We start from the raw sequence: 12,093 nt of genomic DNA, 5'->3' as shown, positions 1-12,093 counted from the left end.
CAGTTTCAAAATTCAGATGTAAAGTTTATAGTAGTTAAATGTATTGTAGAACTTAATTCTTAGCATGTGAGACTTGTTCTAAGCCGCACAATTGTAGAAAAAGGAAAGAACAATGCTGGTTTTCTAAAGCTGAAAATGTATCCATTATGTATAACCATTGGTTAAGTAGAAGACCTTATTTCACAAATTGAGATGTTAATATTGAATTTTGGCATCTTAAATGTCCTTGTGACCAAAATGTTTAACTAATATATACTTCTAGAAAGATGATAGCATGGCTTTGGATAAATGACATATTTTGGCAAATTGCTTGTGGTTAGGTTTGATGATCGTGGACGAAGTGGCTATGATGGTTTTGGCAGTCGTGAAAGGACTGGCTTTAGCAAATTTGAATGCAGTGGACACAGTCGTTGGGGTGACAGATCAGATGAGGATGATTGGTCAAAACCACTTCCACCAAGTGAACGCTTGGAGCAGTAAGTTTATGAAAGGTGTTGATTGTTATGACAACATACTAGCTAGTATAATATGCATTATAATAATTTGGTTTCAGGGAACTGTTTTCTGGAAGAAACGCTGGGATTAACTTTGAGAAGTATGATGATATACCAGTAGAGGCAACTGGAAATAACTGTCCTCCACATATTGAAAGTGTAAGTTGCTTTGTGTTACTTTTTTAACAATTCTTTATTAAAGTTACTACTGAAAACTTCATTGGATTATGAAAAAGGAGAGACTGATATTTTTTAATGTTACCATTATCAGTAATCCTGAAATAAAAAATGTGTCTAATGAAGAACCAACACTATTTGTACATTAGTCCGCTTTCTTAAAAAATAACATGACGATTTTACCTGAAATGAAAGCAGGTGTAATCTAGTCATGAATAGGTAGGCATTCAGTTGGCTTCTTCCATTCTTGTATTATCAAACAAATTACAATGGATAGTGTTATTTCTCATCTTATGTACATTTGATCTGGTTAAATTTCTTTACAGTTCAGTGATGTTGAGATGGGAGAAATTATCATGGGGAACATTGAGCTTACTTGTTACACTCGTCCAACTCCAGTGCAAAAGCATGCCATTCCCATTATAAAAGAAAAAAGAGACTTGATGGCTTGTGCCCAAACAGGTAAGCTCACTTGATGAAGTTTAAAAGTCAGTATCTTACCTAGACTAGCGCTAAAAGTAGTACATTGTGTAGGGGTACCTGAGTACTGTGTTTATTAGCTTGATTTTGAGCTAGGTAAAGGCTAGTTGGTGATGTCTCTTTTTACCTTGTGTCTTTGGATCCTTTGGATGAAATCAGTGTGTCTCATCAGGGTATCTTGGGGAAGTCTGTAACAAATTGTCAGTTTGATACTGCTGCAACAGAAGAAGGGAAGATCCTGTGATCCATAAAAATTAGGTTGGGGAAAAGGAAGAGAGTATTTTGGGAATTGGGGAATGGAGGAGGGCAGGAATAGTAATTTATTCTTAATTTAGGTTGGGTTAAAGATGGCAGAACAGTATTAAAACTTCTGTTTGGATGTATTACAAATTTTGAGTCATTTGAATTTAAAGTTGATGTAAGTTTTCTCCATCTCTGTCATATATGTATTATACGATGTGTATAGTAAGTTTTATAACAGTTAATGCACATTTCACAAACTAACTGCTTCAGGTGTCCACTTGGTGGAGAGGTTTTAACCAACCGTCCTCGTCTGATTTGTCACACTGATTGTGTCCACTGTGTTCATATTTGGCTAACCCAATCATATCACCATGCTTGCCCATCTTTTATACCTAATTGTGGCCTTTAGGTTAACGCCACTGCCTGCTTTCTCAATGAGTTTTCCTGAAACAACTACAGTTTTCCAATGGCAGAGACATACTGGCCCTGAGAACCCTCTTTTGGACTCTTCGGAATTGCTGACTCCTGCTTCACATTCCAACAGTGTATATACCAAAAAAGTATTGAAGTGGAAGTGGATGCAGGATTAAGCAAAATGGTTGTTTCTGTGTAAATTAAAATGCAGATAATTGAATAGTGCATTGTATAAAATGTTCACAGAAGTTCCTCGGCTGGCACTTTTTGCTTAGCTGTGTAAATATACCATGTTTTCCAGAAAATTAGGCATAGAGTAAAATTTTCGTAGAGTAAAATTTTCTTAACACAAGAGGGTGTTTGGAATACTTCATAAAATGTTTTTCTTACAGGCTCTGGAAAAACAGCAGCATTTCTCTTACCCATCTTAAGTCAGATTTATGCAGATGGTCCAGGCGAGGCTTTGAGGGCTGTGAAGGTAAAGAAATCCTTGTAAGAAGTTTTTTCATTGGAAGACTTACCAAAATATTTGTTGGGACCCTTCTTTCTAAGTGATGCCAAGTGTACTTTATTTTCATTTTTTAAATTTTGTTTTCAGACTGATTATCCAACAGAAAGCCAGTTTTGCATGTAATTTTTAAGTAACAAAGGGAATTTTGATGTCAAGAATTTTTTAAAGAATGAACAAATTTTGGGTCTTTAAGTTTAATTCATAAAATTTCTTTTTAGGAAAATGGAAGGTATGGACGCCGTAAACAATACCCAGTTTCCTTAGTTTTAGCTCCTACAAGAGAACTGGCTGTACAGATCTATGAGGAAGCCAGAAAAGTAAATATGCATTTTACTTATTGTTGCTATTTTTAATTAGTGATACATTTCTGACTACCCAATGAATCCTTTGCTTACAGTTTTCATACCGGTCTAGAGTTCGACCTTGTGTGGTTTATGGTGGTGCTGATATTGGTCAGCAGATTCGAGATTTAGAACGTGGGTGTCACTTGTTAGTTGCCACTCCAGGGCGTCTACTGGATATGATGGAAAGAGGAAAAATTGGATTAGACTTCTGCAAGTAAGTTAATTTCTGTATCTGAGGTGTAGCTTTCTTTTGGTATCGTTAATCTACAATTACATGAGGAATATTATATTGCCTATACTTCCCCCATCACCAGGCCTCCGCCGAAAACCTCATTACAGTCAGTTTCCATCAGCATGTTAAGATGCTGTAGACTCACTACTTCTCTTCTCTGTTGCAAAGCCCTCCTCGTGCCACCACTCCCCATATCATACATGCAAATCATAATGCCCCTGTCTTTTTTAACCCCCTTATCCCTCCCTTCCCACCCATCCTCCCCAGTCCCTTTCCCTTTGGTAACTGTTAGTCCATTCTTGGGTTCTTGGGGTCTGCTGCTGTTTTGTTCCTTCAGTTTCTTCTTAGCTCTTCTACTCCACATACGAGTGAGATGATTTTGTACTAGTCTTTCTCCTCCTGGCTTATTCCTCTGAACATAATAAACTCTAGCTCCATCCATGCTGTTGGAAATGATAGGATTTGTTTTCTTTTTGCAGCTGGATAATATTCCATTGTTTATATGTACCACTATCTTCTTTATCCATTCATCTCCTGATGGACACTTAGGTTGCTTCCATTTCTTGGCTATTGTGAATAGTGCTGCGATAAACTTAGGGGTGCATATGTCTTTTTCAAACTGGGCTGCTGCATTCTTAGGGTAAATTCCTAGGAGTGGAATTATTGGGTCAAACGGTATTTCTATTTTGAGTTTTTTGAGGAACCTCTGTACTGCTTTCCACATGGTTGAACCTAATTTACATTCCCACCAGCTGTGTAGGAGGGTTCCCCTTTCTCCACAACCTCGCCAACATTTGTTGTCATTTGTTTTTTCGATGCTGGCGATCCATACCGCTGTGAGGTGATATCTCATTGCGGTTTTCATTTGCATTTCTTTCATGACTAGTGATGTGGAGCATCTTTTCATATCTCTGTTGGCCATCTGCGTTTCTTTGGAGAACTCTCTAGTTTAGCTCCTCTGACCATTTTTGGATTAGATTATTTGCTTTTTGTTTGTTGAGGTGCACGAGCTCTTTATATATTTTGGATGTCAACCCTTTAATCGGATCTGTCATTTATGAATATATTCTCCCATACTGTAGGATTCCTTTTTGTTCTATTGATGGTGTCCTTTGCTGTACAGAAGCTTTTCAGCCTGGTATAGTCCCGCTTATTCATCTTTGCTTTTGTTTCCCTTGCCTGGGGAGATACGTGCATGAAGAGGTCTCTATCCGGTTCTGCTGGTCTGTGGGTCTGTTGTGGTGACAGTACCAAATTGTCTTGATTACTGTGGCTTTGAAGTAGAGCTTGAAGTTGGGAAGCAAAATGCCCCCCACTTTATTCTTCCTTTTCAGGACTGCTGAAATGGGGGTTCCATGTGAATTTTAGAGTTGTTCCAGTTTGTTAAAGAACGCTGTAGTATTTTGATATGGAGTGCATTAAATTTGTAGACTGCTTTAATGAGTTTGGCCATTTTGACAATATTCATTCTACCTGGGCAAGAGCATGGGATGAGTTTCCATTTGTTAGTGACCTCAGTTTCTCTTAAGAGTGTCTTGTAGTTTTCAGAATAGAGGTCTTTCACTTCCTTGGTTAGGTTTTATACCTAGGTATTTTATTCTTTTTGATGCAATTGTGAATAGAATTTTTTTCCAATTTCTCTGTCTCCAAGTTCATTGTAAGTGTATAGGAAAGCAGTAGATTTTCTGTGTATTAATTTTGTATCCTGTAACTTTGCTGAATTCAGATATTGGTTCTAGTAGGTTTGGGGTGGAGTATTTAAGTGTTTTTATGTACAATATCATGTCATCTGCAAACAGGACAATTTGATCTGACCTCTTCTTTACCAATCTGGATTCCTTGTATTTCTTTGTTCTGTCTAATTGCTGTGGCTAGGTCCTCCAGTACTATGTCGAATAACAATGGGGAGAGTGGGCATCCCTGTCTTGTTCCCAATCTTAGTAGTAAAGCTTTCAGCTTCTCACCGTTAAGTATGATGTTGGCTGTGGGTTTGTCATATATGGCCTTTGTTATGTTGAGGAACTTGCCCTCTCTAGCCATATTGTTGAGAGTTTTTATCGAGAATGGATGTTTAATTTTGTTGAACACTTTCACAGTGTCTGTGGAGATGGTCATCTGGTTTTTGTCTTTCTGTTTGTTGATGTGGTGGATGATGTTGATGGATTTTCGAATGTTGTACCATCCTTCCGTCCCTGGGATGAATCCTACTTGGTCATGGTTTATGATCCTCTTGATGTTTTTTGAATTCTGTTTGCTAATATTTTGTTGAGTATTTTTGCATCTATGTTCGTCAGGGATGTTGGTCTGTAGTTTTCATTTTCTGTGGAGTCTTTGCCTGGTTTTGGTATTAGAGTGATGCTGGCTTCATAGAATGAGTTTGGAAGTTTGCCCGCCTCTTCTATTTTTTGGAAAACTTTAAGGAAAATTGATATTCTGTCTTCTGTGTATGTCTGATAAAATTCTGTGGTAAATCCACCTAGCCCGGGGGTTTTTCTCTTGAGTAGTTTTTTGATTACTGATGCAACTTCGTTGCTAGTAATTGGTGTCTTTAGATTTTCTCTTTCTTTCTTGGTCAGTCTTGGAAGGTTGTATTTTTCTAGGAAGTTGTCCATTTCTTTGAGGTTTCCAGCTTGTTAGCATCCAGATTCTCATAGTATTCTCTAATAATTCTTTGTATTTCGGTGGGGTCCGTCGTGATTTTTCCTTTCCTATTTCTAATTCTGTTGATGTGTATAGAATCTTCTTTTTCTCTTACTAAGTCGGACTAGGGGCTTATTTCGTTTATTTTCTGAAAGATCCACCTCTTCATTTCATTGATTTTTTCTATTGTTTTATTCTTCTCAATTTTATTTATTTCTACTCTGATTTTTATTATGTCCTTTGTTTTGCTGACTTTGGACTCATTTGTTCTTTTTCCAGTTTCAATAATTGTGAATTTAGACTATTCATTTGGGATTTTTCTTCCTACTTTAAATAGGCCTGTATTTCTATATACTTTCCTCTTAGAACAGCCTTTGCTGTGTCCCGCAAAAGTTGGGGCTTTGTGGTGGTGTTGTCATTTGTCTCCAAATATTGCCTGATCTCTTTTAAATTGGTCATTATCCATTGATTATTTAGGAGCACGTTGTTAAGCCTCCATGTGTTTGTGAGCCTTTTTGCTTTCTTTGTACAATTTATTTCTAGTTTTACACTTTTGCGGCCTGAGAATTTGGTTGGTAAAATCTCTACCTTTTTGAATTTACTGAGGTTCTTTTTGTGGCCTCATACGTGGTCTACTCTGGACAATGCTGCATATGCACTTGAGGAGAGTGTGTATGGGTGTAGAGTTCTATAGAAGTCTGTTAGGTCCTTCTGTTCTAGTGTGTTGTTCAGTACCTCTGTGTCCTTAGTTTCTGTCTGGTGGTGATCTGTCCTTTGGAGTAAGTGGTCTGTTGAAGTCTCCTAAAATGAATGCATTGCATTCTCTTTCCTCCTTTAGTTCTGTTAGTATTTGTTTCCCATATGCTGATACGCCTGTGTTGGGTGCATGTATATTTGTAATGGTTATATCCTCTTGCTGGAATGACCTCATTCTCATTACATAATGTCCTTCTTTATTGCTTTTTACTTTCTCTGTTTTGAAGTCCATTTTGTCTGATACTAGTACTGCAACACCTGCTTTTTTCTCCCAGTTGTTTGCATAAAATATGTTTTTCCATCTCTTGACTTTTAGTCTGTGTATGTCTTTGGGTTTGAGGTGTGTGTCTGTTAAGCAGAATATAGATGGGTCTTGCTTTTTTATCCATTCTGTTACTCTGTGTCCTTTGATTGGTTTATTCAATCTGCTTACATTTATGGTGAATATTGAAAGATATGTATTTATTGGCATTGCAGGCTTTAGATTTGTGTTTACCAAATGTTCAAGGGTAGCGTCTTTACTACCTGTCTTACAAACTTCCTTATTAAGCTATTATACACACAGTCTGATGATGATTTCTCTCCCTTCTTATTCCTCCTCCTCCATTCTTTATATGTTAGGTGTTTTATTCTGTACTCCTTGTGTTTCCTTTGACTGCTTTTGTGCGTAGTTGATTTTATTTTTTGTGTTTAGTTAGTGTTTGGTTGGTGTGCTTTCTTTGCTGTGATTTTATTTTCTGTGGTGACATCTATTTAGCCTTAGGAGTGCTCCCATCTAGAGCAGTCCCTCTAAAATACCCTGTAGAGGTGGTTTGTGGGAGGCAAATTCCCTCAACTTTTGCTTTTCCAGAAATTGTTTAATGCGTCCTTCATATTTAAATGATAATTGTGCTTGATACAGTATTCCTTGTTCTAGGCCCTTCTGTATCATTGCATTAAATATATCATGTTGTTATCTTCTGGCCTGTAAGGTTTCTGTTGAGAAGTCTGATGATATCCTGATGGTTTTCCTTTGTAGGTGACCTTTTTTCTCTCTCTGGCTGCCTTTAAAACTCTCGCCTTGTCCTTGGTCAATGCCATTTTAATTATGCGTCTTGGTGTCCTCCTCCCTGGGTCCCTTGTGGTCTTCCAAGGTCTGAGAGACTATTTCCTCCCCCAGTTTTGGGATGTTTTCAGCAGTTATTTCTTCAAAGGCACCTTCTGTCCCTTTTCCTCTCTTCTTCTTTTGGTACCCCTTTAATGTGGATATTGTCCCATTTGGCTTGGTCACACAGTTCTCTGAATGGTCTTTCATTCCTGGAGATCCTTTTATCTCTCTCTGCCTCAGCTTCTCTGTGTTTCTGTTGTCTGCTCTCTGTTCCATTAACGGTCTCTGGCACCCCAGCCAGTCTGCTCTCAAGTCCTTCCAGAGATTGTTTTATTTCTGTATTCTTCCTCCTAACTTGATCCTTTAGCTCTTGCATATTTCTCTGCAGGTCCATCAGCATGGTTATGACGTTAATATTGAATTCTTTTTCAGGGAGTTAGGTTAAATCTATCTCTCCAGGCCCTCTCTCGGGCACCAAGAGTAATTCTGGACTGCACCAAATTCCTCCGCCTTTTCATGGCGGTAGAGGAAGCTGTAGGCAGGTAGCGCTTGTGTCACAAAGTCCTCTCCTGCTTGTTGGTCACCTTGCCCTTCTCCGCTGCCTGTGCCGGTTACCCACACACCAGGAGCAGCTTCTGGTTTTATTTCCTGAGCTGCTGCAGGCGGTGCAGCCATCGGGGCATCCCCGGGCCCTGCGGGGAGAGGCAGGCACACTGGGTGTGCTCTCCTGCGATAACGGCTACCCTTCACACCCTGTCCCAGCTTCCTCTGTCTGTGCCGGGCTGCCACATGCCGTGGAGCCTCTGAGTCTGTCCCCGGTGGCTGTGGAGGAGGCCCTGGGCAGCTGCTGTGGGCGCAGCTACTCTCAGGCTGCTCCCCTGCTGTGGCAGGACCACTCGGGAAGGGTAATTGACAGGAGGCTGTTTAACCACCATGAGGGGCTTCAGAACTGCACTTCTGCTCAGAGTGTTAGTGTTTATGGTGCCTGAAGTTCCCCAGGATACCCAGCTGCTGGTCTGAGTGTGGCTGGATGCTGTGAGGCCTCTTTCTCTTTACGTCTTTCAAAAAGCACTCGCTTTTCTTTTGTCCCTAGGGCACCAGCAGTGGCAACCTGCTCACATGTTTTACTGTTGCGTTTCCCTAATATCCAGCACACCATGTACTGTGTGTCTGTGCTCCCGGTGAGGATGACTAGGGCTTGGTATTTAGCATACCTGGGCTCCCTCACCCTCCTCACTCCAACTCCTCTCCTCCCGCTGGTGGGCGGGGGTTGGTGGAGTGCTCAGCTCCTGCCGGTCCTCAGCTTGTATCTTACCCCCTTCATGAGGCGCTCGGTTCTCGCAGCTGTAGATGTAGCCTTACTGTTTGTTGTACTGTATCTTCTGGCCTCTCTTTTAGGAATAGTTGTATTTGTTGTATTTTCAAAAATATATATGGTTTTGGGAGGAGATTTCTGCTGCCCTTCTGTCGCCACCATCTTGGCCCCTCCTCTGAGATGAAGCTTTTTTAATATTAGTGGTCATTTTGTAGTGATTTATTAGTATTTAGATTAAAACATGAATGATTTTAACTTTCTACATAGTCTTTGAAAAATAACAGTTAGCCTGTATTGGTACAGAGTCAAGTAATAATCTCCTTTGCTTGTGTGACTTAAGTGTATTTCATGTGTTACTTTGTGTAGTAAGAGTGTTGGATAAATGTATCAAGCTTAATTAAAGACACAACTATATTCAACTGTAAGTTTCTCATCAGATCCTAAATTGGGTGTTTTTTTGTAACAGATACGTAGTGTTGGACGAAGCTGATAGAATGCTGGATATGGGATTTGAACCTCAGATACGTCGTATAGTTGAACAAGGCAGTATGCCACGGAAGGGTATTCGCCACACCATGATGTTCAGTGCTACCTTTCCTAAGGGAATACAGGTGTTGTTTTTTTAGAAAAAATACAACTTCCTTTTTTAGAACGTATTTGTTAATAAGTACTTGAGTGTCTTCAGACACTTAAAAAGTTAGAGTAATAATACTTCAGGCTTTTATTTTTCCCTTTTTTCAGTGGCTTGCTCATGATTTCTTGGATGATTATATCTTCCTGACGGTAGGCAGAGTTGGCTCTACGTCTGAAAGCATCACGCAGAAGGTAGTTTGGGTGGAAGAGTCAGACAAACGGTCATTTTTGCTTGACCTCTTAAATGCAGCAGGTAAGGTGAATTATAAGTAGTGTCAGCTAGGTGTAAGAAAGACCAGTTTGGCTCTCCTTAGCCTCTACCTTGTCTTTCACTTACCTTCTTAAGTGTTAAGTTTTTATTAGCTCCATGTGCTTGTTTACCTAGCACAAAATGAAAGCCAGTTAATATTTAGAAAAGGTAATTACACCTGTTGCTGTTAGTAAACAAAATCTTACATACAATTTTTCAGGGAAGGATTCACTGACGTTAGTGTTCGTGCAGACCAAGAAGCGTGCCAGTTCTCTCGAGGATTTCTTATCCTGTGAAGGATATGCTTGTACCAGTATTCATGGAGATCGATCACAGAGGGATAGAGAGGAGGCCCTTCACCAGTTCCGTTCAGGAAAAAGCCCGATTCTAGTGGCTACATCCGTGAGTACATTTTTGTTTTTGGGTTATGCATGTTTGACTATTGCTTTCTTTTAACAAAAGTTATTTTTCAGGTGGCAGCAAGAGGATTAGACATTTCAAATGTGAAACATGTAATCAATTTTGACTTGCCAAGTGATATTGAAGAATATGTACATCGGATTGGTCGTACAGGACGTGTAGGAAACCTTGGTAAAGTGTTTTAGTTTGACACAGAATCTGAAATACTAGAACCTTTATTTTTAAGGGAAGGTTGGACATGACATCAATCAGGTGTCAGATAACAGTTATTTGTATTCCAGTTTAACTTGAATTATAACGTCACATTTTTGAGTTGTGGTTATTCTGCATATAAGTAAAAACACTGAGCAACTTCACAGGAATCCAGGCATTATATACATATTTGGACTCTTGTAGGCCTTGCCACCTCATTCTTTAATGAAAGAAATAGAAATATCACAAAGGATTTGTTGGATCTACTTGTTGAAGCTAAACAAGAAGTGCCATCTTGGTTGGGAAACATGGCTCATGAACACCACTGTAAGGGCAGCAGTCATGGACATTCTAAGAGGTACGGATTGTTTCCAGCCTTCTTATTTTTCTCTATGGGGGTTAAGTAAAATACTGTGCACAATTCGCATACTTGGATAAGGGATGGCCTTAGGAAGGCTGAAGTGGAGTCAAAAATGTTGATGTTAACTGCTCAGGTCTTCAGGAACACTATTTGAGGAATTGACCACATTGGAAACTGGTTTGAAAAATCAGAAATAGTGGGTCTATGGACAGGAATTGTCATTTTATTGAATTTCTTGTTCATTAAAAGAATTTTTCCTTTTAATAGTAGATTCAGTGGAGGATTTGGTGCCAGAGACTATCAACAAAGTAGAGTTTCCACCAGTTCTGCCTTTAGTAGTAGTCATGCAAGCAGCAGCCACAGTGGTGGAGGTGGTGACAGCAGCAGCAGAGGATTTGGTGGAGGTAACATAATTTTTTCCATTTCATATTTTTGGCAAAGACTTCTTTTTTTCAAAGAATAAATTAGTGGAGAAATTTAATTTCTAAAGAACACAAAATCCAATTCTGTAGCTATCTTTTACAACGTTTATATTTAAAGTACTTGAGAAGAAAACTTACTTAAAAGTGCTGGCTGAATTTTTTTTTAATATCTCTTGACAGCTGGTTATGGAGGCTTCTACACTAGTGATGGACATGGAGGAAATTACAGCTTCCAGGGTGTCAGCTGCTGGGGCAATTGAATCTGCTTTACAACAAAGTCATCCTTGTAAACAACCTCATCTGGAAACCACATGTATCTTAGCCAGAACATATCGTGTAGCTTTAAGAACTGCTGTCCAGTTACCAACTGTGATTGTCCTGAAAATTCAACGGAGCTCAAAGACACAAGAAGAAAACAGTAGTCAACAGTCTATTAATAAAGTTGATTTAAAGATTTAATTGATGTAGCTTAGATTAACCCCCCCTCCTGCTTATTCCCACCCCAAACTGCATTTATACTTTTTTGACTAAGGATCGTTTGTTAATTGTGACTTAAACTTAGGACAACTTACTGTTTTGATGTCCTTTTGGCTCACTAATGCCCAAAATGTCAATCGTTCAAATAAAGATACTGAAGTTGGGCTAAAATCAAACCTTGGCACACAGGTCTAATGATGTCACTTAGCAGGAATCATCAATTTGATATAAATGTAAAGGAAAAAACTTGGGCAGTAGCTTGTGTTGAGACATTTTCATAAAGGAAGACTGGGAAGAAGAACATCTTAGTGCTGAATTAGTTCAAAATGTGGCGAATTGTACTAAGTGATTTGCTCACTCTATTCTGGTTTGGCATTTAGAACTTTTGAGCCATTGCAGCTATGTTGAGGTGGCAAGTACAAATGTATCCATATATATTTCAAAACATTCTTCAAGCATTTTGCAAGTAATACAACTCCTCTTGTAACGTTTAGGGTAAAGTCAGGCAAATGTGGGCATACTATTAGGAAAAGTGAAGAGGTTTGATAACAAGTGCTTGGAGGGGATTTCATCTTAATTAGATGTTTTTGATGCTGGCCATGCATGAAATTTAAATAGTAGATGACTGACCCATGGCAATTTACC

At 39.1% G+C, this 12,093-nt stretch overlaps 1 protein-coding gene across 1 annotated transcript; it reads left to right on the top strand.

Moving 5' to 3' along the window:
• Nucleotides 1-343: 343 nt before the first annotated feature.
• Nucleotides 344-11,355, top strand: LOC130682089 (ATP-dependent RNA helicase DDX3X-like). Its single transcript, XM_057496216.1, has 12 exons — nucleotides 344-653; nucleotides 998-1,133; nucleotides 2,201-2,286; nucleotides 2,538-2,636; nucleotides 2,717-2,877; nucleotides 9,160-9,304; nucleotides 9,435-9,579; nucleotides 9,797-9,978; nucleotides 10,050-10,167; nucleotides 10,393-10,546; nucleotides 10,817-10,953; nucleotides 11,152-11,355. The coding sequence occupies exons 2-12, from the start codon at nucleotides 1,013-1,015 to the stop codon at nucleotides 11,229-11,231; spliced, it is 1,428 nt and encodes a 475-aa protein (XP_057352199.1). The 5' UTR covers nucleotides 344-653; nucleotides 998-1,012; the 3' UTR covers nucleotides 11,232-11,355.
• Nucleotides 11,356-12,093: the final 738 nt, after the last annotated feature.

The sequence above is a fragment of the Manis pentadactyla genome, chromosome Y, assembly GCF_030020395.1.
Source record: "Manis pentadactyla isolate mManPen7 chromosome Y, mManPen7.hap1, whole genome shotgun sequence".
Classification (NCBI taxonomy): Eukaryota; Metazoa; Chordata; class Mammalia; order Pholidota; family Manidae; genus Manis; species Manis pentadactyla.
The sequence above is the reverse complement of the archived record's forward strand: the minus strand, read 5'-3'. Positions and strand labels throughout refer to the sequence as shown.